The 25,606-nt window shown below is 44.5% G+C and overlaps 1 protein-coding gene across 11 annotated transcripts in view; it reads left to right on the forward strand.

Moving 5' to 3' along the window:
• The window catches only part of Limch1 (LIM and calponin homology domains 1), a 321,480-nt gene that overhangs the window by 234,014 nt on the left and 61,860 nt on the right, over positions 1-25,606 (forward strand). For 6 of the 11 annotated variants that reach the window (XM_052735049.1, XM_052735045.1, XM_052735048.1 and 3 more), the window contains exons 7-8: positions 4,701-4,896; positions 10,074-10,326. In XM_052735049.1, the coding sequence (XP_052591009.1) occupies positions 4,701-4,896; positions 10,074-10,326 (449 nt within the window). Of the gene's footprint in view, positions 1-4,141; positions 4,371-4,700; positions 4,897-10,073; positions 10,327-11,225; positions 11,490-19,366; positions 19,667-22,085; positions 22,329-22,865; positions 23,193-24,669; positions 24,786-24,887; positions 25,000-25,606 lie in introns of those variants that run through there. The other 5 variants (XM_052735050.1, XM_052735056.1, XM_052735052.1 and 2 more) reach the window with 4 other exon arrangements.

Raw genomic sequence — 25,606 nt, forward strand, 5'->3', positions numbered from 1 at the left:
GACCTTAACTGCGGTGGTGGTAACAGGAGTTATACTCTCAGGGCTCTTTGGCCGTGGGGAGTACAGTCTCACAAATGGATTGATTGATGCTGTGGTTGCTAGAGTGGGTTTATAATTCCAGCTGTGTTATCAAGGCACACTGTCCATTGCACACGTGTTCTCTGGGTAGAGAATGGCTTCTGTCATGTTAGGAAGATCTTCCTCCATGCCAGCACCTTGACATTGGATTCAGCAGACTTCGGAACTCTGATATGTAAGTTCTTTTTAAATTACCTAGTCTGTGGCATTCTGTTCTAGCAGAACTCCCAGCTTACATCTCATTGACTTGAACTTGGTCACAAATTCATACCCATCCCCAAGTAAAGGCTTGGAAAAGAAAGGCTTTATTTTGACATATATATGTATATATATTTATTTTAACTAGGTGAGAAGTAGACAGATTTTGTGGGATGACTGAACACTGTGAACAGAGGCTGGCTGAAATAAATTTGATATTAAATTTGTATCTTCCTTAAAGGGGACTAACTAGAAAATTTTAATATTAATTTTTTCAGTGGAAAAATGTGTACAAAATCAGTAACTATAGGGTACTTATTCTATACTTAATATGTGGAGAGCCCTTAGCAAGAATCCTGAAATGGAAGGGGGTTTGGAGCTCTCAGTGTTGAGAACCATGTGGGTTATTTCTCCAAGACCTTCACTCATCATTCCCATCTCTCCTGGAGTTTATTCTCCTTCCTGTAAGAAGTTAATCCTCATAAAGGGATGTAGCTAACAGCATCTCCAGGGAAGATGCTTCTAGTTCCTGGAAAGGAAAGGAAGTATTTCCTCTAGGCCCAGAGGTATAATTCCAAGGAATGGCTGTCCTGTTCTACACTAGTCATTGTGACCATGGGTGGCCTACCCCATTCCTGATCCAAGAGGTGAGGGCATCAATATGAGGAAGGGATAGAAAGGGGGAAATGGGACTAGCAAACAAATCCTGGAGAGACGAGTGCATGAAATAGTCACTACCATCATACTCATTCTCCAATTTTGTATCTACTTACCTTTCTCTGTTTATCTGTGGTCTTCCCTTTCAGAACACGAGGTTCCTACAAATAAGGCGTCCGTTGATTTATTTTTATGATGCTGTGTCCCTGGGGCTAGAATACTACCTAGAAGGCACTTGGGCAGTATCAGTAGAATGAATCGCTTATGTTGGAGAAGTTAAACCTCAGACATGTTGGAGCAGCACTCAGCCACCCTATAAATCACACAGCAAGCCGAAAAATGTTGAGGTGTCCAGAGAAGGCATCTGGAGTGTCTTAGATACTGTCAGTCACCCACGGGCCCTTGCTGGCTCTCATTAATACTCACAGAGGGCCTAGGAAGAAGGGGATTAGTGAAATAAATCCTGAGTTTGTGGAGGCTAGAGGCGCCCATTCCCTTTATGAACCCTCTTTCAACAGTGAGCAGTTGGTCCAGTGGGTTGATTTCAGTCTTTCCTGCCTTACCTTGAGAGCTCTGTGGAAGACAGGGGCTACTGTGCTCCAAGATGAAAGGCACAGACAATGCAATTAGACCCCATGAAAGACTTAGACATACCTGTCTTTGTTGGTTTATATTTTCCACCCTCCCCCAAAGCCTCACTATAAAGTCTTCCCAGCCCCCCCTCCTGCCCCCCCCCCCCCCCCGCAAAAAAAAAGTGTGGAGACTTGATTGAAACCAGTAAAACTGGAAGTCCAGTGGATGGCCACATTTTTTACTTCTGGCTAACAGGTCAGCCTCCTGGTTTACCTGTGGCATTCCTGGGAGGCCAGTGTGGCCAGGTTGGCCACAGTGACCTACTTTCTGCTTTTCAGACTGTCCACACCACTTATTTCCCCACTGGGGACTCAATCTTGGCTTACTATGTAGTCATGAACATGGTAAGCTTTCTGTTTTTCTTTCCCGTGAGCATCAGGGAGATGCTGAGGCTCCAGGAACAGACACACTGACCTTCTTTCTTCCTGAATCTTCTCCTGCAGTTGGGGGTGCAGGGAAGACCCAGGCTTCATGGAAAGCCTTTCTGATACTTCTGTCATGTGGCACCGAGCAGCCTGTGAGCATGTCACTTCCAGCTGCAACCAGTGCCCCCCCCCCCGCCCCGCCCCGGCTGTCTGTTTTTTGCAAGGCGCTGAGGTATAAGTAGAGAAAGAACAGGTCAGTGTGGAAAGTGTAGCCTTTGACACTGGTGTATAAATATTGTATAATTTCTATATTAAAATGTATATGCCTCAGTGAAGGAATAGTAGTTAAAGCCATTGCTGATACTTTGTAGAGTCCTTACTCTGCATTATCCCCTGTTCCGAATACTTTCCACAGATCACGTGTTTAATAGTCCCAGAAACTCGGTTGGATGGGTATCTTTGCTATGTCCCATTTTATAGATGAAGACCCATGAGGCGACGTGAGTTGCCTAATATCACACAGCTAACAAGATTTAAACCCAGCTATTATGGCTTCTGAAGCTAAGCGTTTGGCCATGGCCCTAACTTGCATCTCTTTTGTGACATTTCTCCTTCAGTCATTTGGTCATAAACAGCATCAGTTAGGAGACATAACCCAGATTGGCAAACTTTCACAAGGATGCAGGCAGCACCCAGTCTTGAGCCATCTTGCCAAACCTAGAGACTAATCGTTTTAGGTTTTATTTTTAAGTATTTACCATTTACTGTGTGGCTTAAGTTAAAGTAACTCTCTTTAACTTAAAATTCCTATTTTTTCTCTTCTATAAAATAAGGATATTATTAACTACCACATTGGCTGACTATGGGGGTGAATAACATGATATTCAGAAAGCATGACCCAGACATATAGTAAGTGTTCAATAAAAGTACGCTTCATCTTTTAGTCATTTGGTTGATGAGTAATTTACAATAATAACTTGTATTCCCAAGGAAGCTAAATTTGACCCTCTGTCTAATTCAGGTCTGTTTTTCAGTGAGTTATACGTTCTTTTTTCAACTTCTCAGGCCTGGATTTTATTCCAAATTCTGGTTAACTTTTGACCTGCACGTAATTAACCTTAATTTCCATAAGTGGCATTTCTGAGCCGTGGTTCTGAACCTGTGGGTCTTGACCGCTTTGGGGTTGAACGACTCTTTCACAAGGGCCACATATCAGATCCCCTGCATATCAGGTATTTACATTACAGTTCACGACAGGAGCAAAATTACAGTTATGAAGTAGCAACAGTTTTATGGTTGGGGGTCGCCACAACCTGAGGAGCTGTATTCAAGGGTCAGAGCATTGGGAAGGTTGAGACCCACTGCTCTAGTGTCTTGTTGCTGTCCTCACCCAGGCATTTGACAGCCTAGTCTTCAGGGGCATTAATTGGCTGGGGCCGCAGGGTTTCCCCCACCCCCAGCCCTGCCCCTGTTCCCTTACCCACTCCTTCCTCCCTGATGGGAAACCTGAGTGTGCCTGGTGAATTACAACCATTCCAACCCCATGCCTGTCTCCCCAGGGTGGGGACTGGGTCAGAAGCGCACCCCTCCATAATTGTTAGAAACAGCCGGCAATTATAGTTCCTGCAAAGGCATGGGCTCCCAGGGCCCCTCAGACAGAATTAGACCAGCGACCGTCTCAAACTGCAAACAGGGAGAGTGCTGATTTTTTTTTTTTTCCCTTTTCCATTGGGAACGCAGAGGGGACCTCCATGTGCATCCCGGGGAGATCTGCGGGGCAACATTCCAGATTTTGTCTGTGAGAGCATACTCCTCTGCCGGTGTGCTCTACAGGCTTGATTTCTAGCGACAGTCTCGGGGATATTAAGCGGAGGTTTATCTTTGAGTGACGGGAGTTGTTTTTTTTTTTTTTTTTTTTTTCCGTCGGCCTGGACTATTGTAATGAATGCGAAGGCGCTGGCAGGAACAAGGCTTTTATTATAATGTGAGGGTGAGGATGATTTTGACTGACCTTTCTTCTGCTGGAGTTTCAGTGTTTTAGTATGTGTCGCTTGTGCTGGAAAGAATTTATAATCACAGGCTGTCAAAGGCAGCCATTGTTCTCCTTGCTCTGAACATGTGGGTCAGCCACAAGTGCCTGCAGCTCCCCCAACGCCAAGAGCTGGCGGAGAGAGAGAGCATGCCTGGATTCTTCTGAGGCATCAGGAAAAGCGTTTTGCATATTTTTCATTGCCTTTTTTTTTTTAACTTTTGCCTCAGAAAGACAGCTCGCTTTCAGAGCAGGAATTTCCCTCCAAGGTAGCAGGAGAGGGAAGCATGCAGCTCCAGAATTTCACAGCCCTGATTCTGCCTGCATTTGCCAGACAGCCTAGCCCTGGGCAGTAGCACTGAACTAGGGACTCGTCCCAGAGACATGCGGTTATGGATTCCGAAAGACAGGTCAAAGGTTTTGTCTTTATTGTCAATGATTATTGCATTCTTGTGAATCCAAACTTTGTGATTCTCTATATTTACTTTTTAAAAAAAAATTATGGGATATGAGTTTCTTGGGGATTTTTTTTTAAGTTGTGCATGATTTTCTAATTGAAAGAATGCAGCAGAGAAAGGCTGAAGAATTGGATAATCACCTGTTGATTAGCCTCGTGAGCTAGCTGCTCCGACTTTTCCACACCAGATTGCCTATGCACGTATCTCGCGGACCCCTGGAGGCCGGATAACATATGTATGTTGCCGTCATATCTGAAATTCTTCCGTTTTATTTTGGGACAGGAGACTGATGACATTGAGAGTCCTAAGCGCAGTATCCGGGACAGTGGCTATATTGACTGCTGGGACTCTGAACGCAGCGACTCCCTCTCTCCTCCTCGCCACGGCCGAGATGACTCCTTTGACAGCCTGGATTCTTTTGGCTCCCGCTCCCGGCAGACACCTTCACCAGATGTAGTTCTCAGGGGAAGCAGTGATGGTAGGTTGGCTCTTCATACACTGCCCATCTTGGAGTTAATCGTTAACAGGAGTTTCAGGGGCCTGGTTAGAGAGTGCAGGGCCGGGAAGGCAGTCTCCATACCCACCTGGCTGGAGCCTGGGAATTCTATAAAACTAGTAGGGGGAAGGGAAAAGTCTTTGACTCTTGTTCTTCGTGGCTTTCAGAATTTTGCTTGGTTTTGCCCGCGGTTCATTCGAACACTGCCTCCCTCAGTGAGTGTATCTTCTGTTGGAAAATGTGTTACATCACTCTTCCCTGAATCAAGATGCTGTGCAGACCATTAGCTCATAAAGTGTTCTCCCGTTTATATACTGTGGGTGCAAGGAAGGGAAATGTTTAGTGAGTAACACACTGTGGAAGGGAAAATGAAACAACTCCCCAGCAAACTAGAAGTACGCTTTACATCCTCAAAGCCCAGGGGCCCCCAGGGCTGTGCCCCTCTCCATTAGCACCTGTTTTATCAATTTGATGCTTAGCATGTCTCACTGGTGGGCTAGCTCAGTGAAAATGGCCATGAGTGAATAGTACATAGCCAGACTGTTTGTTGGCCCCAAGGCTGAATTTTATTTAAAGCCTGCAGATTTGATATTACTTGTATGGAATGATCATTATTTTCTCTCCAGAGAAAAAAAAAAGTGTGGTCCTGTAGCCTGATGTGCGTTCAGTGGCTGTTACTAAGAGCTGCTTGCTTTATTTCTCTTGCACCTTGGGGCTTTTTAGGAGAGCAGGTGGCTTGGTTCTGCATGTGTAAACTTGCAGAACAGCAGTAAGGCTGGTGGGGGATTTTTGTTGTTGTTGTTTCTGTTTTTGTGTATGTTGCTTAGTTGATAGTAATACATAGCCTTCTACTATCTGAGATCAAGATTATCTTTTGTGGCTGCAGTGTTGACACTAAATTCTTACTATAGTTTTTTGTTTGTTTGGTGAAGTACTAGAGATTGATGCTAGGCCTTGTGCGGTCTAAGTGAGTGCTGGACCACTGAGCTGCATCCCAGTCCCTGAGCTATGCAAGTCACTGTGATACTTGAGTATTTCCCAGGTCCAGGTTCTAAGTTAGACTAGATGCTTAGCGCGCAGTGTTTTAATCTTCAGCCTAGATGTTGGTGTCCGGCAACATCTTAGGTTATCCTTGCATGGAGCTGGGAGACACCCCTACTCCTTATTTTACAGATGTGTCTTCAGGAGTTTAAGTCTTTGTCCCAACATTTCTAAATGATGACAATCGCTGTCAGTCTAGTAGTTTAATTGTGTCAGCCTCAAGAAGCATGGGTCCAAATGGGTACTCTTAATTTACCCGGGCTGCTTTGGTCTTTACCCAGTAGAAGTTTTATTCTAAACTCACTGAACAAATGTGTTGGCTCAGAATATATACTTTTCAGCTGACAGATTAGCCTCAGGGCCACATAGTGTGCGACTCCTAAAGAATTCCATGGTACATTGTGAGCTGCTTGAGAAATATTTCTGAAATTTTATTTGACATCTTAAATACCACCCACGGCACTAGAAGTTAAAATACCAAGTCCGTGATCTAATTATGCTTCAATCTAACCCAAGCATGGGTTTCCTTTCACAAAAGCCACCTTGACCAAACTGTTTCACCCATACTGTTTGTTTTAACCTCTAAAAAAATGTGACTGTTTTTCCACCTCTTTTTCTATAACTGGTACTGTGGATGCTTTAGTCTGTCACCAGCTTTGAGGGGTTCAGAGTTTAAACCACATCTTGAAAGGATTTGAGATGGTGATTAGTAACATTATGCTAAAATATCCCAAAGCACAGTTTAGTTGCAGCAATTAAAACTGATAAACTAGAGTCTATTTACAAATGCTTTCTCCATCAGATGAACAGTGGAGAATACGGCCCTGCCATTTCCCCTCCCTGTGCGTCTCCATAGGTTTTACCAATCAATCTGATACCTCCAGGCATATCTTCCTATAAACTAATCAAGACCCAGTGAAACTTTAAAAGAAAAAACACATTTCTTAATCTTCCTTTCTAGTATGTTCCTTTAAAATGATGCTCATCAGTAAGATTGCTAGTTCTAATAAATAGTTCCATGTTCAGAAGATTTCGGGGTGGGGGGATGTCTTAGCATTTTTTTGTCCCCAGACTCACAACCAATCTGGGGCAATTTTAACCTAAAATTCTTTCCCTTTGTATTGGGTCCATATGGAAGGCTTCAACTGTGTTATTATAGATGGGTACCCACTGACCAATTCAAAAGAGACAAGCCATGTTCAGAAGCGCCATGATTCTGATTTGGATACAGTTTCCTGGTAGGCTTGCTTCAGCCAACATGTCTTGCCAGCCAGGTACCAAGTGCCTCCTTCCGCTTCCACAAGCATCACCTGTGAGGTCACTCAGGAAACTTCAATGAACAGAAAATACAACCTTGTACTCACGTTGCTTTAAAATTTAGTAATAGTTCATAAATATGACTCATTGCCTTAATTCAGTATACCAATATTTTTTTTAAAAAAGATGTGTTACAAAAAAAATATAAAGAGTAAGTACAAGTAAAGTGCTAGAAAAACAGTGACAAAGTCTTTGTAATTTGGGGGTGTTTGGCAGCAGATATGTGGAAGGAAGAGGGGGTGGAGGAGGGTAAGGAAACCAAATGGCTCTACTTGCTGGTAGGCACGTGGAAAAGAAGGGGGAGACTTTGATAAAATGATAATGCACCGTGTGCTCTGTTCTATTTTCCTAACTCTGAACGTTTGGGGAGAAGCCAGCCTGGTAAATTTCCAGGTCCACAGGATGAAGTGAAATAACAGTCTTTTTCAGGTCTAGCCTTACAATTACCCAGGCATACCACGCCAGCCGTCCTGAGGTCCTCTGCGCCATTTCACTGGACCCTCACAACACCCCAGGGGAGCACTAGTATCTCCTCTGTGAAGGCCACGGGAACTGAGGGGACCTGGGGTTTCAACTCCCAGTGTCGTGGAGCTCTCAGGTGGTGCAACTGAAATGCCATCTTGGCTGTGCATCTTTGAAGCTGCCCACTTCCCAGCTAAGACCAGGGACATGGGCAAGTTAACATTTCTTAAAATGTCTGTTGAGACCATCCCGGAGAGTAATTCACGGAGGAAAGGGGTGTGCTTACATGCTAACATATTTTGAGACTTTCAGTATATTGTGATACTATTTAGATATGATACAGAAATATGACCCCTAGACTCTAGATTGAGGGATCCAAGACAACTGTAACCATCACTAAGCTGCCATAGTAAATGCTTTCATTCATTTATTCAGCACACTGTAATAGTTCCCCTAGCCCGGGACACTGTAAAAAGACGTTTTTCTCAGAGCAGTGTGCTCACAGGACAGAACATTGGGTGTCTGGAGAGCAGAATCCAGTCTCCCCGAGCCCACACTAGTCAGCCATGGGGAGGGGAGGACCTCTCGAGCCTGTTTCTATCCTTATAAAGAGAGGCTACTATCAAGTGGAGAAACAAAGCCGTGTGCTTGGCAAGGCCAGGCGGTGTGCGTATTTGTTTACAGGCAACATTTTATTTTGGCACTGACAGATATGCTTGTTAAAAACTTGTGGTGGGAAAGGGGCTAAGTAGTGAATCAAACACTAACAAGCCAGGAAGTGGCCAAAATTTCAGAAGAGAGACCGTAAGTAAGTGCCATGAATAATTCATAGTCTGAATATTTCACATAACAATGAACAACTTGTTCACAGCCAGTGCTTTTTAACTTTTACGGTCTCTTAAACATCATTTTATTGTCTAATCTTTGGGGCAAATCCTTTCATTCCAGTCTCACAGAAGAGGACATTTAAGTGTGTTAGAGACAAACTTAGGAAGCCACAGCTCCTGTGTGATGGACCCAGACTGTTAGGACAGAAAGAGTAGGTGGCATGTATTAACCACTAGGTGCCGGATACTGGGCCAATAGTTGTAGGTGGATTCCACCCTTCCAGTAGTCCCATAGAGCAGATGGCATTGTTGCCCTCACTTTACAGATTAGTAGTCGGGTTAACAAGACTAATGAATAACAGAGCTGGAGCTGGAGTGGCTCTAACCTTACATACTACCCCCTCTGCCTTGTTCCGGCTCTTGGCTCTCTTCCTAAGCATTAATGTCTTTGTTATCAACAGAGTCAGAATGATGTCATGCTCTCATTCATTGATTAAGAGTTTTCAACCAGCTTTACAATAGCAGCTACTCATATGATTGTGTTTGTCTTCATTCTAATAGACCTTAGAAATCTAACAACATGAGACTTGGGCTTTTCAAAAAGAATATATTACAGTTACTGGGGCTGTGCTCTAGGAGCAAAGCTGGTGTTGGCAGAGCTGGATTCCTTAGCATTCAAAACAAAACAAAACACTTTTTCAGCCAAACTAATTCATGTCTCCATCTGAGTGTGAGATGCCCATTGGCTGCAATGGCATGCCTTAGAAGCTGTATACTGGGCGACTCTGGTTCTTAAAACAAAGGGAGAAAGAACCATGTACGGGGACAGAAGACATGACCATGGGTTGGTAGCCACAGTAGGAAGAAGATTGTCCCCAGCTCAGGGAACTGGGAAAAGTGTGTAGAAGAAGGCGTAACCTCTTGGAAGGTCAACCCTCAGTGAAGTCCAACTGGTCACTTTTCTAAGCTCTGCCATCCTTATCTGTCTTTGCTACTAGATAATTTGCATCTTCTCTGTGTTCTGAAGCAGAGTGAAAGGTACAGAAAGACAAATCACTTCTAATGCATACTTGTCACAATGCCTAGCACAGTACACTCTGGCTAGACATCAGTAAAAACCCCACTGGAGAACTGATGAGATTTTCTTTTGAGAGTGGCCAAAGCGCAAGGCTTGGCAGGCAAACAAGTGCACACAACTGTGTCATTTACTGTAATTCCACACACTTAAGCTTATCTCTGTGAAAAAAAAAGAGACAGAGAAAGAACAACAAAAACTACTACCACCCCAACTACCGCCAATAAAAAACATGCGTATAGTTTTTTTTTTGGTTTTTTTCCTCACTGAAATTGAGGCCTCTTTCCAGAGGAGGTTAATGTAGACATTTTCCAAGTTACTAGCTCAAGGTATGAATTCCAGAACACATAAGAGTTACCCTTGATTGTATTGGAGATGCCACTGCGCGTCTCTGCTGGCCCAACACACTTTCCCAGCCTTTATCCTTCCTTTGCCAGGAAGAGGAAGCGACTCTGAATCCGACTTGCCGCACCGGAAGTTGCCGGATGTGAAGAAAGATGATATGTCTGCACGACGGACCTCCCATGGCGAGCCGAAGTCTGCAGTGCCTTTTAACCAGTACCTCCCGAACAAAAGCAACCAGACCGCCTATGTCCCGGCACCTCTGAGAAAGAAGAAGGTGGAGCGGGAGGAGTACAGGAAGAGCTGGAGCACCGCCACCTCCCCGCTGGGCGGGGAAAGGCCCTTCAGGTAGGAATGAGGTTTCGGTACTTCGATGCACCAGTTTGGAGGAAAGTAAGTGGCCAGTGCATCCCGGAGAGCTTGCCATAGAGTACCGATTTCTTGCGCCATGCCTGGCACAGAGTAAGGTACCCAAGAAATATTTCCGCTGAGGAGCGGATGCTCTGGGCCGGTTCTGTTGACAGAAGGTGGAAAACACACGTGTCACGTGTGTCCTGTTGTGGAGGCTGCCCGATTTCTGAGCCTGTTACAGTGGAGGTACAAAGACTGTGCACAAAGAGTCTTGATGCACTCGTGTAGAGCAAGCAAAAACAAGAGAACAGCACCGACGGGCCTTGACGATCGAGTGTAGACAAGGGTCAGAATAAACAGAAGACATGTTTTACGTTTGTTTTAGAGAAGGAAACTGTTTCCTTAATCTCCGTATTAAGGTACATCTTTATTCTGCAAGTATTTGTTAAGTGCTGAGTATCGATTACGTGCTGGGTGCGGTCTTTTAGGACTTGGGGACCCAATAGTCAAACAGTAAGAAACAGTCCCTGTCTTTAGTAACCTTATAAGGACTTTACTATCTCATTTTTATTGTCTATGATTTTTTTCACTGAGGAAATGTTTAGTTAAAAATTTTGCTTATTGATCAAAACTAGTGAATTTTACCTTTCCAGCAGAAGAAGTTTTTTGCTTTCAGTATCAAGTTTACAAGAGTCCTTGATCAGTGTGTAGGAGAAATGCCTTGTATTAAATAGCTACACTAAGTTGGCCTCACGTTAGCAGGATCCCATTCTGGGCTGTGATTGTTAATTTTTTTTTTTTAGTTAAAAGTGATATCAGAATGTCTTGGAAGCGATGTCCGGTCTGTTCCCTGACCTGTCTATTAGCTTAGTAAACCATGTTGTCCAACTCACTAGTTATCCTGAAACAATAGAGGAGGAGGAGGGGAGTGAAGCAGGGTCTCCTGGTGAAGATGACCCCAGCAGCCAGACGGGCCCGGATGGGTGGCCTCACGGTGGGTTAGAACCTCCTCCCAGCCATGGTGAGGAGCAGTCTCCTGAGGATGTTGCTGCGGTACCGATTGCCGTTCCTGAAGACAGAGATGCCGTGGAAAGCCAAAAGCGCCGAAAGCTGGAGCAAGCTGGGATCAAGGTCATGCCCGCGGCACAGCGCTTTGCCAGGTTAGCTCTGCCAGCTGAGGGCTGGCCTGGCTGGCCTTCTGCATGCCCGCAGGTTTGGACTCCGTCTAGCAAGTTGGACTTCTCATCTTGTTTCCCCAGTTGCTACATGTCCATCGCATTACTCTTGCCTGCTCTGGACAAATAGAAATAGATATTCTGCCTTGGGGCATGTCTCCGCTAAGTCCTTGGCTAGTGAAAGTAGAGATAGAGTGTGAGCTCCTCTGTGCTTCATTAGACGCCATCCCTGTGGTCAGTTATTATGGGCTGCAGGGTTTACCTAGCAATAACATTTTATTTTCCTATTGCCTGTGTCTTGTTAGCTTTTATACTACTCCTAAATGGCTCATTACCTCATGTGACCGACCCATCATTAGACTATGTTCAGTGTCTTGAAATAGGGGGCAGTCTATTCACAGAGAATAACTGACTGGCAAAAATACACATTCTTTTAAGGAGTAGTAAGGACTGGATGCGTCGATGTATTTTCTAAAACATGGTGATTCAGAAGCTAAGAACAGAACAGGGATGTCATTGCAGCTAAAGGCATTAGTGGACAGTGCTGCTGGCTTTGAAGGATAGGTGGGATGAAGTGTTTTAACAATCAAAGCCACGGAAGTGTTTTAACAATCAAAGCCATGGAAGTCTACAGGTCTACAGTTTTATTGGGGGTGGGGTGGAGTCAAAAAGCTTGGTTTTTTTTTTCTTATAAGAACCACAGTGATTCTCACAAATAATCATGCATTCAATGCTTATGTAACAAATGGATGCTCTAAGAAATTTGACACTTGAAATTCCTTTTCATTTAAAAAAAAGTCACTAATACACTCACTTTTTTCAAAAGGAGAAACAAAGGATGGGTGATTATATTATATTACTTTCTTAGTGCTATGAGAAGAAGTACCTGACCTAAGCCACTTCAGGGAAGAGTGATTTATTTTTGCCCATGGTCTCAGGGGATATCTTAGTCCATCGTGTCAGGGAGAGTGTGGAGGCGGGAGCAGCGTGGTCGTATTGACAGGAGCACGAGGCAGCTGGATTTATTGTGGCAGGCAGTAGAGAATGGGATCAATAAGGTCTGGCTACAGCCCCTCCCCCACCTGCCCCCAAAGCCTTGTTCTCAGTGACTCACCTCTGCCAGTCAGATGTCCGTGTCCCATCTCCCAAAACAGTGTCACCGTCTAGAGATCAGGTCACCAAACATATAAGCCGGTGGGTGTTCTGGTGACAGTTCACCTTCAAAACATAGCAAAGATGGTAAGTGACCTGTAGAGCTGGCCGGAGCTGGCCTGGCAGTCAGAGTCAGGTCCTCTGACCACAGCACTGCATCTGCCTCCCACACATGTATTTCTCTGTATGCACCCTGTGTGGTCATTTCCACGGTCTAGTTCTTGACTGAAGTATTCAGTGTTGGGCTTTTATATATTTAATTGTAAGATAGCTTTGTGTTGATTTTTTTTAAACACCCAAAAAGAATATATTCCTTCCCTGTTGGTGGTATCCCACAGTTAATCTTCCTACCTTAAACATGTATGCGTTTCTAGAAATTTTGGTGTAAAGTCTGCTTGTGTTTTAAGCAGGTCTCTGAAATAATGAAGAATAATATCACACTGTATCTTCTGAATATCCAAATATTCTTTGGCTGTGTTGGAAATATACTTTCCCTGTCTCTTCCAAATATCTGCCTATCCCAGAGACCAAGCTAAAAGCCAAATACAGAAATGAATACCATCCCCTCCCCTGCACCGTTTTTCAAACTTGTCCGACTCCCCTCTTTAGCCTTATAACACATTCAGAGTATTACTAAGTTATACAGATAAGGGCACAAACCTGCAAAATCAAGTTTCTACATCTCAGATGCATATACCTTATTTTATTTATTTTTTTTTTTACCGTATCTGTGAAGTCTTTTAGCTAAAATTCATCAAGAAAATCTTTGTCTTTGGAGTTTTTGAAAGAGCAGTAGAGGGTGAGCAAGAAAAGGCAGGGTGCTTCCGGGGCACACACAGGAATAAGATGACAGAGGACACAGTTGTGTACTTTTGGGAGTCCCATCAGTGACCTGTGCCACTCGGTGAGAAGCATATTTTATAATAAAACATTGAGTTCTTGGATAACGATTCTCGCTCAGCATACAAACATAGAGTTGTGCTTTAATGTGATTCTGGTGGGGGGAGATCCTGTATTTAGGTGGTCATTTATGCTTCCACGCTTGTTTGGTGATACCTGGTTTACTTCTTAGCTGTGTCATCCGAGTTAACTCTGAAGCAGAAGTCTGCAGCTTGTTAACGTCATCCCACCTCAGACCTTCTCTCACAGCATTTAAAATGGTGTCGGGGCAGCTATGAATATTCCTGGAGAATGTCCCCCAGAGAAGCACCGTTCATCTGCTTCAGTCACCAAGAGTTCATTTGGTAGACAGTCCTTCAGCAGCTAGCTCACTCCCAAAGCCACATGCACCATGCCACCAGTCCAGCGTATCTAGTTTTTGTCACTTAACCTTTTACAAGGCACAGTAGAGTTGGGAGTCATTCTCAGTTTATCCACACTTGGGGTCCTGCTTTTAATGTGGCAAAACGTTGCTTGACTGGAATGAACTGCAAATCATGACGGGTGTGTGTGTGTGTGTGTGTGTGTGTGTGTGTGTGTGTGTGTGTGTATAGTCTCAGTGTGGGGAAACGTGAGACTATAAATCATTAAGCTATGCCAATGTCTCTCAGAGCATTTGACCTCAAGTCTCTTGTTTTGACATCCAGATGGATTCTGGCCATCACATTTTTTGGACCCAGCAAGAAGCTAAAGATAATTCTTGAGGGCTGTTGCTCAGTTGGGAAGGGCTGTTTGTCAGGCATATGCTGTACAAGAAAGGGACATACACAGGAGTTGGGGGGAGCACCTTTATAGCCAGGCCACTTTTCTCTTTCCTTCCCATGGATCCTCACATACATCTTTGCATTACTTTTAAGCCAATATATACACAGAGCAAAGGTGCATGTCATTCCATTTCCCCATGAGGTTAGAAGGCAATAGGACCCATACTGCTTATGAAAAAATGAATCAGGAGGTACCTTAGCATCAAGGAACAGAAAATAAGACTTCTCAGTAGACATGTGGCAGTTAATATTTATTAGAATTTCCATCAAAGTTTAAAAAAATAGCATATAAACTGCTTTTTCTTCTGTTTTATTTTATGATCATGTTAACTTAATTACTCCTCCCCCTAAGATTCTGCCAAAGAAGCCAGATTTCTGTTTTTAAGAGGGTAAAATAGAACCAAGATTCACTTCCCCCTAAATTAAAATACCATAGAGATTTGAGTCCTCTTATTTGGTGTTTCCCATTGGAGGAGTACATTTTTTAACTGAATTATAGGTTTCACGTGACCGTACTTCTCTTCTAATTATTTGCACGTGTTTCATCACTCAGTATTTTCCACTAGTCTGTGAATCTTCTCAACCACATGGTAATTAATGACAGAGGGAGACAACCCTCCAAGGGACAATAGACATTTTAGAACTCTTTGGAGGAAGAACAGATGTAACCCAGTGCCAGACACATACTCTTCCGTGTCCCGCTGGACCAGATGCTGGCTTCCTGCTGATTTCTGCACAGATCCCCCAGTCTAGGGACCAGACAGACACAGGCATGACCTTTGTGACTCTGCATGTGTCTGCTGTGCCTGGAGACAGGGTAACAGGGAGGTTTCTGCTGTTGCCCATGACATTCCCAAGAGAACGAACAGGCCTTTCTGGAGAGCCCAGTTTCTTTCAATAGAACAGACTCACTGCCAAGCCAAGCTGTTTGCTCATTGCCAAGGAAAAGGGGCGAAAGAGAATGCCAACTTTTCCTTAGTTTATTTCTGTTTTGTGTATGTGTATGTGTGTGTTGCATGTGCGTGTTTGTGCTCTTGAGCATGCAAAGGCCAGAGGAGGACATCGTGTATGTCGCTCCGTCAGTCTCCATCTTAGCCCTTGGAGCAGGGTCTCTGATTGAATCTGGAGCTGGGCTGGTGGCCAGAAAGTCCCAGTGATGCCATTGTCTTTGCCTCTCCCCCCAGCCTGAGATTTTGAGTACATGTGCAGCCACTCCCCTTTAAGTGGGTACTGTGAATTAAAAGTCGGGTCCTCTTGCTTGTACAGCAAGGACTCACCTACAGAGCTATCCCCAGCCCCCTTTGCCCATTCCTTAGTTTTAATCCATAATCTCTCTTATCATGACAGCATTCCTTTGTTTTGTTTTGTTTTTAGATGAGACTGGCAGAGTTGCCAGATCATAAGCTGGGCTCTGCATTTCTCCGTAGCTGAACCAGGTCTTGAACTTGTGATCTTCCTGACTCAGCCTCCCAAGTAGCTGTGATTGCAGACCTGTGCCCTCGGGGCCCGCTAGGCTTCTGCATTGCACATTACATATGGATTGTATTACTTCTAGTGAGCACTGTCCACCCAGCAATTGCCAACCCTATCAGTAAATGTAAGTCTGAGCAGTCTGACTGATGCTTATGGTTAGTTAAAGTTACTTAACTAAGTTCGTAAAACTTGAACTAGAGACTTTAATATTCTCTGCAATGTAGATATCATAATTCCTGGTTTGTAGGGTTCTCTTGGTCATCAGTCTATGCACCAGCTTCTCAGACTGGTAGTTATTGAAAATTAAAACTATATCAGAGTTTAACAATAGGCTGCCTTGAAGGACTAAATAATACAGAATAGAAGTCATTGAAATATTTTTGGTTCATAGATACTTGTGACCATTCTTCTACATATCTGCCTTCAATGCATTTTTATTTCATGGTCAGTAGTGTCAGCCAATAATTTCCATCATTTTTCATTTCTCTGAGATGGCCACAAAGCTCTAAATTTACAGAATTCATACAATGAACAAGAATTGCTCATAGTAACAGTTTTCCAGTTGGAGTAGAGATATTCCAGAGCTGGGAGTATCTTAAAGTGGCCATTGACAGAAACTTTATTCAGTCTCTTCTTTGAAGCACGCATATCTAAATTGAGATCACTTGAAACAAGTCCTGCCACACTGGGCAGTTAGCCTAGAAAGAAACACTAGGGGAATTTGCAGCCCAGCTGGGCCTGCAAGATGCATAAGGTACCAGATTTGCACAGCTCAGATTGGCATTGTAAATTGGCAGGGCCATTTGCATACATGCATACTTTTTATTTTAGCACATTCTTCCAGATATGAAGACCAGGCCTCGCAGTCAAAAAGTGGAAAGAATTTTAGTCTTAGACTTGATTCATCCTGATAATCTGCCCCACACAGGGGTGCGAGACTGTGTGAGGTGCTTGCCATGGAGAGGGTTTGTATAATAGTAAATGTTGAGCACAGTTGGGAGGTGTGACTAGTTAGCATTCTGCTATCATCAGTCCTCTCCATGTTCTGTGCAGTGCAATTTACAACTCTATTCTAAGCCCAACTCACAAAAATCCCTTTATTTAGAAACCAAATTACTTCCCTTTTTCCTGTTCTCATAGGAATGATAGTGCTTTCCCCCTGCCCTTCTTTCTTTTCCTTTTTTTGATATGGTGCTCTGCTTTCAAAGCTGTTCCTGGCATTGTTGTTTGTCCAATCAGTAGCACAGTGGTCTATTCATTGTCATGGAGCAGGGCCTCTGGACCCGGCCTGCCTTAATTTGTATTCCAATTTATGCACCAGCTCTTTGACCTTGTGCAAATTTCTTGGCCTAATCTTACTTTCTACTTGATAAAATGAGGAAAAATGTATACCCTAAGCCATGCAGTTTTAGTTTTAGAATCACTATGTAGGACATAGTGTATGCTCATTATCCACTGGCCAGCATCATTATAATCAATTTGCTTTTGCATAATGACTGAAGAGATTCAGTGGTCTGTCATTTTCTACTAACTATTCTTCATAGCCAATTTGACCAATCCAAGTTGATCTCTGCCAAACATGTCAACCAAAGATTCAGGGAAGGAAAGTGAACACAGTTTAGGGAGGGACTAGGCAGGAGACTGAGAGTTGAGTGTACAACTCTAAGGGCATGATTCAATACTGTAAATAATAAATTTATTGAGAAGTAAAACATCGTACACACATCTGTGTTTTAAAATCTTATTGAGAACAATGGCTAATGTTGAAAAGGTGTTGTGAATACGACCAAGCACATTTTGATTTTTCAAATCTCAGAAAATCTGCTGTCATTCCATGGTAATGACCTCCTTTGCAGCCGTATAGTACAGAATAATGGTGGACCAACTGGTCAACCAGAGTAGATGGTCTGGTCACTGCTTCTATCCTCAGCCAGGTTAATTCCTCCTGTGGTCATTCTTGACATGAGTTTGTCCTTTGATGAAGAAGAACTTAGTCTTTAAATTTTTTGAACATTTAGTGTGTGTGTGTGTGTGTGTGTGTGTGTGTGTGCGCGCGCGAGCGCGTGCATGCGCACGCGCGCAAGAGCACATGTGTTTGTGTTCATGCCATTGTGCTATAGTGTACATAGTGAAGGTCAGAGAGCAATTTATGGGAGTCAGTTCTCCTGCCACATTGTTCCAGGAATCAGAAAGTTGTCACACTGGGCAGCAAGCTCCTTCACGCACTGAGCCATCTTGCCTGACCTTAAACACATTTGGTAGTGGGAGCGGGGGTAAGGTGGGGTGTAGTACTACTGATTGAACTTGGGTTTGTATGCATGCTAGACAAGTGCTCTGCCACTAAGCTGTATCCTCCATTTGGAAACTTTACATCACCTTTCATAAAAATCCATACAAAATAAGTACACTTTTTTTTTTTAGAAATCAAATAATTTTGTTCTTCTACTAAGTCCTCAGCTCAAGAACTTTTAATCATCTTTCTAAAAGCCCATACAAAATAGGTATGCTTCTGTAGAAATTGGATTATTTTTATTTGCTTGTTGTCTTTATGGACTGAGAATACAATAAACGGTTGGGGAATAAAGTTTCCAGCACAGGTTGTGATTTAAAAATGAAACTGGTCTTTGAAAGGGATGGAGGGATGAGATTTTCTTTGAATGCCGCCTAAACACAATTGCTGCCTTGCCTGCCGCCCCAGGACAAAAAAGAAAAAATAAGAGAGGTCCTAAGGCTTGCTGCCTGACATATCACTATCAAATTGTCTTTAGCAGTTTAAAGCTGCTGGTTTTAAGGGGCCTTCAAGACTCCTTTGGAAATGGAAATCATCTGTAGCAGTCATTTGGCAGAATGCCTTTACCATGCTGTACTCCACTTCCATCAATAGGGAGGAAGCAGATCTGGGAGGTGGAGCGCTGAGGGATGGAGGGGAGGAAGCAGGCGCTGATGGGAGAATGCAGGGCTTGATCAGCTTATGTGCCATCCTCTGAGTGGTCCTGATCTAGTCCACATGCCTCCGCTCACCTCGGTTGCCGAAAAACCTTCCTTGGGCTTTCTAGTGGGCACATGTCCTGTATCCTAGCACATGGCTTCCTTCATGAGTTTTCTTCCAGATTCATTTCTTGGCCTCATTCTTCTGCTCTCTCGGCCCAGACCAAGCTGAGTGCCTACTGTGTGCGTGGCAAATGTGCTCATAAAGAAAAGCGGCAGGGATAAGCTCCCTGTGGTTTTTTTCCCAATTTCACAAAAAGAATTTGGATTGTCACTTTACGAGCCATTTAGGATTTTGCTTTTATGGATGCTCATGCAGTCCTGCAAATTCCATGACTTTTTAGTGTTTGTATCTGGCTGAATTCAAGATTGTAAGCCTATCCTAACAATGCTGCGGCTCTGTACTAAAATAATAAGGCGGCGATGCCCTTTGAACTAACAGCATTGAGAGGACTTTTCAATAACAGTGCGATTGCCTGGAGATGGGGAGTTGGAAGTTTTTTGGTCTGATCACATGTGGAGTTCCGTTTGATTTTGCTCTGTCAGTCAAAAGCAATCGAGTGACGAGAATGAAGCTACTCGTGATATCATCCTTCGGAAGGAAAACCCTTTCCTGACCCAACATGGCAGAGACTCAGAGTCAGAAGACGAAGTCGCATGTCGACTGCCTGACCTTGAGAAAGACGACTTTGCTGCAAGGAGGGCAAGGATGAACCAGAGCAAGCCACTGGTGCCCCTTAATCAGCTCCTGTATGGACCTTACCAAAAAAAAGATGGAGAGAAGGCAGGTGGCAGCAAACGGGTCTCAAAGGGACCGTCAGTCAAGAAAAATCTGAAGTGTAAAAGGTGTGTGTGCATTCTCTGTGTGTGTGAGAGAGAGATCACAGTTAAGCACAGGTGATCTGTACACAGTCTCCATTCCTACTTTTCTGCCTCTGGTGCTGTAAGTTCGCATCACTAGCCACCTAGACATGTCCAACTGCCTTTCAGAGAACGGCCAACACTCAAGGGCGCTCCACTCCATTCAGAGGGGCCAGAAAACAGCCATTGCCTTCCTATTAGCCTCTCGTGTTAGCATCTTTTTAGACGGAAGGAGAAAAACAAAGCTTGTCCTTTCTTCTCTCACACAAGCAAGATCACTTGGACAAATGATGGTGGCTATTTCTCGTAAGAAGCAAAGCAGAGCTGGGTAGATGGTTCAGTAGGTAAAGTGATTCTCATGCAGGTTTAATGACTGGAGTTCCGATTTCCGGAACCCACAGACATTCCCAGAAGTAGCACAAGTGTCTGTGATCCGGTGCACTCCTAGCGACCAGGCAATGAGAGATGGAGACGGGAGAATTGTCAGAAGCTTGCAGGGCAGCGAGCCTAGCATCTAGCAGTAAACAAGAGAGCCTGTCTCAACCAAGGGGGAAAGAGAGGCTCAACCTCTGAGGCTGCCCACTGACCTCCACATGCCTGTCGTGGCCCAGGAGCAGATATATTCATACACATCAAATTATGTACACATGCATGCATGCACACGTGCCTGCACAATCACATGTGCGCACACACACATGCACATACACCCCTTCTCGGACCTATAACACACTTCCACGAGTACTGTGTGAGAAGTCATTCTCAAGTGAATTTCCTCCTCCCATCTTTCTTCCCATCATCTTGGTTCAAATGGCCCCCAATCTAAAAATGTTTAGAGACTGACATTTCCACAAGTGGAAAATCCCACCCCTGACGTCGTATGACAGGTCACAGTCAGAACACAGGTGCACTAAAGAAAACTGTATACAGATCACCTTTGGGCCATGTCCATAGAGTGTATATAAACCATAAATGAAATTCATGTGTAGACTTGAGCCCCACCCCCATGATATCTCATTGCATATGTGCAAAAGATTCCAAAATTTTAAAAATCTGGAATCCAAAGCGCTGCTGATGTAAAGTATTTAGATGAGAGGCGCTCAGCTGGTACATGTTGGGGTGAACTGAGGAAGGAAAGTTGTAGTCATGTGGGCTCTGGCCAGTGAATTATGTACAAAGAGAGCGTGGCAACAGTCAAGGCGTCTGCTTCGCAGAATTTCACCCTGCAAAATGTATCATCTTGTGGGTTTTCCTTATGTCAAAATCGGAGTTCAGATTGTATTATTTTTCTGCCCATCATTTTAGAGAGTTGAAGTCTGTGGAACTAAGAATATCGTTCTCTCTCTTGCACTTTCCGAATTAAAAGCCACTCACTCTATAAGCAAAGCTATCGAACTTTCGGTAAACAGTTGGTGTTTGTTGTTATACGTGCTTTGCTTTACTTTGGACATGGGGTTTTGTGTAGCCCAGTCTGGGCCTGGAACTTGCAAGCCGAGGCTGGCCTTGATCTCCTGTTCCTCCTGTCTCCATCTCCCAAATGCTAGGATTACAGATAGATGTGTACCACTATGCTTGGTACATACACACAAAAGACTGTTTCAGTGTGATAGACTGCTGAAGCATATGGCTGACACCGCTTTAAATTACATGTGTCGACCTGCATTTAATTTAGTAGAACAACTGAGAATATCAGTTCAGCATTCAGAAAGGTCAATAGTTCCTACCCAGAGAAAAGAGTGTATAGTCTCTCTTCTTGTGCTTATAGTAGCCAACCCAGATTAATGTATGAAACAGAGAGTGAGGTTCAATGTTCAGAATCAACCTCACTCTACTCTCAGGCCGTTGGGGGTTTACAGTTGAGATGTTCACATCTGAACCATGTTCCAGCTATCTCCAAAATAATCCTAGAGTATGGATCATGCCAAGCTCATTACTGACATTTACTGATGTAGCAAAAAGCATTCTAAGAGGGCTGAGAGACTCAATCAGAAAACTCGAGTTCATTATAGTGACTTGAATAGTGTGGGAATTGAGCATCTAACTGAAATCTCATAACCATCGTCAGCAGTCTTTAGCCAGCCCTGGCTTTCCTTCCTAGACAAGCTAGAGACTATCACAGATGGAAGGAAAAACATCTACTTTATTATAGTATTAAAGGGGTAGCACAAAGGGCTGGAAATGTAGCCCAGGGTTAGAGCACTTGCCTAGCATGTGCAGGACCCCAGGTCCCGTCCTATGAAGATGCTCACAGCTCTATTAATCCCATGTTTTGAGGAGGAAAAGGGTGTTTCTGTGGTTGCATTCTGCCCTCAGCCTCTAAGTTTCCATGCTTGACATTCTGTTTGTCTGCTCCCCCTCCTTGAACTTGGCTTTTCCAATGATGTGGGGGCCCCAATCAAATCAACAGAGACCAGGACCAACCTGAAGAGGGGAACACAGTAGTGGCCTGTGTCATGAGAACTCAGGAGACTGAACCGATGGAAACGAATTTCAGGAGAGCACCGGATCTTCAGAAGGACGACCTGGCCCAGAGGAGAATCCGGGGCAGACAGACCCCTCACCATGAGGCTCCAAGCTTCATTAAACTCTCCAGTATTACAGAAGCTGACCTAGAGACGTGGGAGAGATTGAAAGTGTCAGGAAAGACAAGGTGTGTCATGGTTTCACCCCCCCCGACAGTGGTAGGATTTAAGATGCAGAGAACTGAGCGATTATCCAGATTTCATTTTCTATTTTGATGGCTGGAAAGAGTGCCTCTCTCAACGCAGAACGTCTGGAAGTGAGCACGTTCTGCATGAGAGGAAGCATTGATACTAAAAGCCACGTTAGCAGAAAACATCCTCTTTATCCAGCTGAATTTCTAAGGGTGGTTATTTATTCTCCTAGACTTGCTTACTATAAAGAATTTCAACTTGATTTTTGAATAACTAACCATGGCACTGCACCCACAATTTTCTTATGCTATCAATTGGGGTGCTAGAATTGATGCTTTGAAAGCAACAGAAACTTAAAGCACTATTTACCAAGGCAAGAACAATGATCATCCCTTCATTTGAGTGGTTGATGGGAAAGCCATTGTGTTCTACCCACGGTAGTGTGCTTCATGTATCTAGTTTTGGCTTTCCGGCCTCACCTTGATTTGTACTTGCCTTGGGATCTCCTGGAACTGATTTCTGGTTCTGACCAGGGATGGAGATGCTCAGAACACCTGTGCCCCTGAGCCCTCACCAGAAATCAACGCAGAGATGGCCATCCGAGATGACTTTGCCAGCCGAAAAGCAAGGGCCTATAAGAAAGTATCCAGCCCCAGGCAAAAGTTTGTGCATTTTGGGCCCGTGACAGAGATAGACCAACAAACTTGGAAGCGGCTCAGCATTGGAAAGGCGGGGCCTAGGGACAATGCGGAGGTTGTCAGTCACAGCAGCCGAAGCCAGACTCTCTCCCGGTTGCCTCCCTCTACTGCTCCTTTTGGCTTAAAGGAAGACCAAATGCTTAGTCCACAGAATGACTGCAGGTACTTTTTTTTCCTCCTATGCAAGGAGGTCTGCATGGGAGTCAAATGCTGCTTTTAAAGTTGTCTGGGGCTGTCGATGTAGCTCTGTGGTAGGGCATATGCTTAGCGTGTGCTAGATCCCCAGCACCAAAAAAAAAAAAAAAAAAAAAAATCCCAAAACAAAACAAAAATAAATTCAACAAAAACCAACCATCCAACAACAAAATGCCAAGAGTTTGATGAGATACATTACAGGAACCTCCAGAGATGACATAAATTTGATAGACTCTTCCACAGAAGAGCAGAAAAACGGTGTTAGGGGTCCATCGTTGGGGAAACACGTGCGTGAGGTTAAATGGCAGGTGTCTATTTCCAGTCTGTTGTCATGGGAACCAGTACCCGAGAGGGCCAGTGATCTCCACAGACATCCTTTTTGGCCTAACCATTGAGCGCCATTTTATTAGTTGAATGACTTGAAATAATAGATGGAATATCATAATGGTACTGCCCGTGTATCTTCTGAATACATCAAACCTGGCTTGTGTAACAGCATCCCCCTCTCCTGTCTCACAGTTAGAAGGTACTTGGGAACATCATGAACTCAGTTTTGGACATCCAAGTAGACCCTTTAAAAAGGGGTTCTCCCTCCCCCTAAGCTTTCAACATGTCTGGTAAATCACAACTGGAACAAGATTGCATTCACCTCTTCCCTGGAGGCCCTCTGAAGCCCTCTTCTGGCATTTCAGGCCTGTCATCTGGTCTCCCTTCTCTTAGGCAGAAGCAGAACATTTCTCATTCTCCTGCTTCTCCTAGAACCTCCATCCCACCCACTTGGTAGGAGCCATGTGACGGTTTTTTGTTTTTTGTTTTTTTTGTTTTTTGTTTTTTTTTTCGAGACAGGGTTTCTCTGTGTAGCTTTGTGCCTTTCCTGGAACTCACACTGTAGACCAGGCTGGTCTCGAACTCACAGAGATCTGCCTGGCTCTGCCTCCCGAGTGCTGGGATTAAAGGTGTGTGCCACCACCACCCGGCCATGTGACGTTCTTCATGGGGGAAGAAAACATAGCATTCCTCCCAATACTTTGTCCTTGAGACCCAGAGGAGGTGGGAGGTGGTCCATGACCTGTAGGCAATCTCTGGAGCTCCAGACTGGTTGACATCAAAAGAGGAAAAGCTGTCCATATAAACGTGTTAGGAACACATGGTGAGGCTTCAGGGTTTCTGTGTCTGAGAGGATGGGGCGAGAAATTGCATGAGAAGTGCGGCTTTGGGTCCTCAAGTGCTCACGGGCCACTACTCAGTCCTGCAGTGAGTAGGTCATACCAGGCCCTCTCGGTGTGTTTTAGGCCTTTGGAGAACTCACACTCTACCCTCTAAATCTGATTATGTCACCTTTACTAACTGGCCGGTGGAATGACAGCCGAGGATCTCTCTTAGTCTTTCAGTCATAACCCTCTACCTTTTGTCTCCTGACACCATGCTACTTGATTAACATTAGGATAGTGCCTTATGGCACAGATGACTGTCTCAAAAAGGTCCCGTGCCTGGCGCCAGTGCCGGAGTCCCAGGAAGAGCAGGTCTGCGTTCAAAGCGACAACCCAAGGACAGAGGAAGGTGAGGCCCAGCATATCCTGCCTCCCAGAGGTGGTGGCTGACAGGCAAGCAGGCTTTTGGTGAGGCTTCTTCCCATAACAAAACTGTCCTCTTTGGCTCCAGTTACACCCACGCAGCTGCCACAGAATGGCAGAGAACAAAGTGAAGAAGTTATTCAAAAAGAGCCTGAGATGCTGCCGAGAGCCGAAAGACCGGAGGAGTGCAGTGGACCCCTGTGAGCTTCCTGCCTGCCTTGTGTGTTACACCGCCTCTGCTGTGCGTGGCCGTTGTGTGCCTAGATAAGAGCTGAGCATCCCTGTATGCCCTCAGTGCCTGAATCAGTGGGGGAGTAAAGTCACTTAAAGGGATGTGCCCGTCCGCCCGTCTGCACTAGGATTGGAGCTGTACTCCCGGAGCACAGCCTGGATGGAGATTTTAGCCTTTGCATGTGGCAGGGACTGGCTTGATTTCCTCCTCAACAATGGTGAAAAGTAGACTGGGGACCTTTCCCAAGTACCAACTGCATGACAGGGGCCTGGCCGGATTAAAAGGGGGATTTCCTATGCAGCTGCTCCATCTGCGTGCACTTGTGCCTTAATTAGTGTCCGTAAATGACACGATTGAATTCCTTTAGCAGTAAATGGTCTCTAACTGGCTGGACCAAATGTTGCCCTAAAGCATGTCCTCTGGCCTCCGAGTGGGAGCCGTTGGGAACAGAAGCAAAGTCGGAGAAGAAAACAGCTTCTTCCTGGCGTGGCTGTGGACTAAAAGGCCCTCAGAGCAAGATGGCTGATTCATGAAAAGATGTTATGATGGCCAGAGAACTGGGGTGCTCCCTAGAC

Source organism: Peromyscus californicus, unplaced genomic scaffold (genome assembly GCF_007827085.1).
Source record: "Peromyscus californicus insignis strain IS unplaced genomic scaffold, ASM782708v3 Scaffold_13__1_contigs__length_99412109, whole genome shotgun sequence".
Taxonomy (NCBI): Eukaryota; Metazoa; Chordata; class Mammalia; order Rodentia; family Cricetidae; genus Peromyscus; species Peromyscus californicus.